The sequence below is a fragment of the Nicotiana tomentosiformis genome, chromosome 8 (assembly GCF_000390325.3).
Source record: "Nicotiana tomentosiformis chromosome 8, ASM39032v3, whole genome shotgun sequence".
Lineage (NCBI taxonomy): Eukaryota > Viridiplantae > Streptophyta > Magnoliopsida > Solanales > Solanaceae > Nicotiana > Nicotiana tomentosiformis.
Window position 1 is genome coordinate 82,555,267 of NC_090819.1, and position 3,685 is coordinate 82,558,951.

The 3,685-nt window shown below is 35.2% G+C and overlaps 1 protein-coding gene across 1 annotated transcript; it reads right to left on the reverse strand.

Annotated features, from left to right (window-relative positions):
- Positions 1-298: 298 nt before the first annotated feature.
- LOC104120247 (phosphate transporter PHO1 homolog 10-like) lies at positions 299-2,394 on the reverse strand. Its single transcript, XM_070183747.1, has 7 exons — positions 1,700-2,394; positions 1,441-1,570; positions 1,237-1,357; positions 877-1,135; positions 684-788; positions 570-614; positions 299-472 (listed from the first exon to the last, which is right to left on the reverse strand). Exons 1-7 carry the CDS (start codon positions 1,751-1,753, stop codon positions 299-301), a joined length of 888 nt encoding a protein of 295 aa, XP_070039848.1. The 5' UTR covers positions 1,754-2,394.
- Between the last annotated feature and the right edge of the window lie 1,291 nt (positions 2,395-3,685).

Below are 3,685 nucleotides of genomic sequence, written 5' to 3' on the forward strand. Positions count from 1 at the left end.
TAGCTATAGAAAATAATATTTTAAAAAAATATTTATTTATAATAAATAAGGTGTAAAGCTTTGCTATAGGAGGTAAAATTTCCTTTAATAATCTCGCCGTTGGTAACTGTACTGTAACTTCTCCAATTTATCCCTTCTAAATGGATCGGGTCAGTTCATGTTGGATTAGTTTGTGTTGACGGGGTATTTAAGAAAATGATGTTTTGTCCCTCATTAAAAAAATAAAGAAAGGAAAAAGTGTTTTAAAGCACTTCTTTGTCTTACATAGTTTAAATATATAGGCTAATGCAGAGGTTAGTTATGGCGAAATGTTAAGTACCTGGAGGAAGCGAATCCAAAAAGGAATGGAACCTGAAATGTAATAGAAGATAATGTAGACATCACTAATGTGGCACATTTTTCGTCCCAGAGACAATGCTTTTCCCCAACCATAATAACAAATGTAGTAAACAATACTTCTTATGGCTTGTGTCTGAGGTCAAGCAGATGTAGAAAAAAGGTCAGAAATCCATAAACTGAAGAAAAACAAGATCCATATCACCTATTGATATCTCAATAAAGTAAGAAACCTGGCTTGTTAGCTGATCTGCCAAGAAAAAATCTACCATTTTGACCTGCATATAAAGACTATCAACATAAGAAGTTGCCCATCAAGCACATTCAAGCGCAGTAGAATCAATCACCTTGTAGAAAGGAGAACAAATACAACGAAATAGACTTCGAATAAGGAAGAAACGGCTTGAACGATAGATTATGTTAAAAGGACACAGACATATGAGAAGTAAACCCTGCATTTGAATTAGAGAATCGATTAGATAAAATGTAATACATGTTAGTGCTCAACTGGCATATTAACTTATATGTATAAAATCTCACGATGATTAAGCCCAAAGGAAGCAGTTCAACATAAGTCTCATGATCTTGGATCGTCGAGTCCATCCTGATATGCAGGTGTACCAGAAAAGTAGTGAGTACAACAACTGTAAGACCAGAGGCTAAAACGAAAACTTCTCTGTGGTCTAATTCGGTTCCTGGCTTGAATCCAAGTATAAACGAGTAGTTGATTTTATAGCACCTCCACAAGTATATATTCACAGCAACAAGAAGCATAGGTAAGATAATGTAACCGTAGAAACTGCAAACAAAACATAAGGTATATATATGTCAGAGAAAACTGAGAAGATCATAAGTAGATGAATTTTCATTTTAACTGAAAATCTGAAAGTTTTCTTTAACTTGTAAAGGGGAAAAATGCTATCCAAGTATAAGGTGGCCTCCTCCTTGTCCAGTAACTTTCTTGTTTCCAATACTAATGCAACGGCAATAATTAGAGCAATTGAGAATCCACAGAAGAATCCTACACAGTGAGCACAAAGGATATAACAGAAGATAAATGTAGAAAACCATAAATTGTTTTTACAAAAAGGAGCAGCTCTCAACCTGAAAGAAATCGTACGCGGTGGTTCTCTCTTTTCCTTTTTGGCCTTAATAATTTGATGCCATCCCCCTGCTTAAAATTGGAAAAGTGCTTGACAAATGTTGCTTCCACCTTGTTCAGAAGAACAGTAACCTAGAGCATGAAAAAATAAACTAAGTGAATCTTGATTGGTGCATATAACTAGACTTCCTTTACCTAAAAACTGAAGAGCTATACAGAAAATAAATCCAAATCTCTTGGTTTAGTGGATTTGAAACAGACCTCATCAGAACTTCCAATATAGGAGTTATCCACGACTTTCATGTAAGATCTCATTGCTTTTCTTGAAGTAATCTGCAGTCAACCAGTGATGCAATTTATGGTCCATTTGTGGTTAACTAAAATAATAATACTATTATTACTATGATTGGCCACAGAATACAACTCTCTAAACCTACTCCGGGGTTGAAGTTTTATTCAGAAAGCTATATATTCACCTGATGAGTGTCTGACCTTTTCATATTTTTCCAGGATCATAGAAAATGCTGAGAGATTTATAAAACTGTTTCATCAATTGAAAAAAGAGTCAGAATAAATGCAGAAAGAGAATCCAAAGTGTATCTTAGATTTAGAACCTGTACTGATTTAGGCTGCGAAGAACACAACAAAGGCCTTTTGCAATTTTTCTTCAACCTCCTTTAGTTCTTCTTGACTGAAGCTACAGTCTTTCTCTGTGGTACTAAGTAATAGTCTTTCTACCGATGATTTTGGACCATCAGATGTATTTTGAATTTTTAACACATTCAAGAACGTCTGAGGGAGTTCGTCCATGTTCTTTTAATGACGGATCTTCATTATTGCTCGAAGAAGCTGGTTTTATGTTGTTCTCACAAGACATGTCCACTTCTTTTGTGAAGTCCAGTTGGCCTTTCTCTGCATTTAAACATCTAATGAGCGTAGATTTAATCATATGAAACAGAAGCATAGAGTTAGAATGTCCACAAGACCACAACTGTTTCACTGCCACTACAAGAAGGAAGGCTTTTATCAGAAATATATGCTGAATGTTGCCACTAAAAATCCTTTTAGAAACAGTCTGTATAGATCGTTGCAACATTCTGCACCATCTCAGCGAAAATATGGAAGTACAAGTTCCCTAATGCATAGCAATCGAATATAAAATGTTAATCTATCCTTGTTATTATCATGTCTAATTAATTCCAGTACATAATCTACGAATCAAGAACTAGACGCATTTGTTCAATAAGATTATGGTACAATTTCCAATCAAGGCTCTCGTTTCTGATAAAATGATTGTGGCGGACCTAGCTACACTTGAAGCCCTGCTTGGAAAAGTCACATTTGAGGATGTTGCAGTATCTGATTCTTTCACCTTTTTCCGAAGAGCAACCAAAGCATCCATTTGTTCGGCCAATGCATGCAGCTGCTTCTCCCTTTGCCTCTTCCACTTTGTCTTTGTAAAAGCGCTCATTATCCAGTTTTTGGAAAAACGATTTCTCATCTTCTCTTACTTCTGTGCTGGTATACAGAACATTCCATTTGTGGAGTGTTTGTGTTGGCTTTTGTCAGTTTCACTTTCTTGATTCTCAATATCAACTTTCCTCTGAGTAATGTGGTGAGGTAGAAAACTTAGATTGAGGCGGTTGATCTGTTTCAACAGGCATTTGAGCCCGCCATAGTCCATATAAGCTTCAATCCACTCAGGCACCATTTGATCCTTAAATTCTTTACCAAACTTCATTCTTCTTAAAACTCAGCAGAGCTCAGGTTCTCTCTGTAATTACAAGCCAAGACCATATATGTAAGAACCTGTATTACAAAACCACCAAATATCTCTGACCTTCCTTTATTATTGTTCTCCTAAGCAGTAATAATTCAAGATAAAATGCAAACAAAGTGCATGAGAGAAGAATATAGGGGAAAAAGAAGTAAACTTACAGCAGGATCGTATAGTTGTATTTCTGTATGAATTATTTTTTAAGCATTAAGCTGGTCATGTTAGAGTACCCATATATAAGACAGAAAGGAATTCATTTCATTTTATAAAGTATTAGCTCATTCTCATTAAAAAATCTCCAACAATCCCTAGGGGTTCTGAATGATCAATAATAATATGATAAGGATCCTCGCTTCCATGTTTATACAAATTAAAACCATTTGAGAAAACATTTTAATTCATTATTCATGCGTTCGCATTCAGTGATAAATATTATATGTGTCCGGAAGATTACCTTCAGATCAATACTG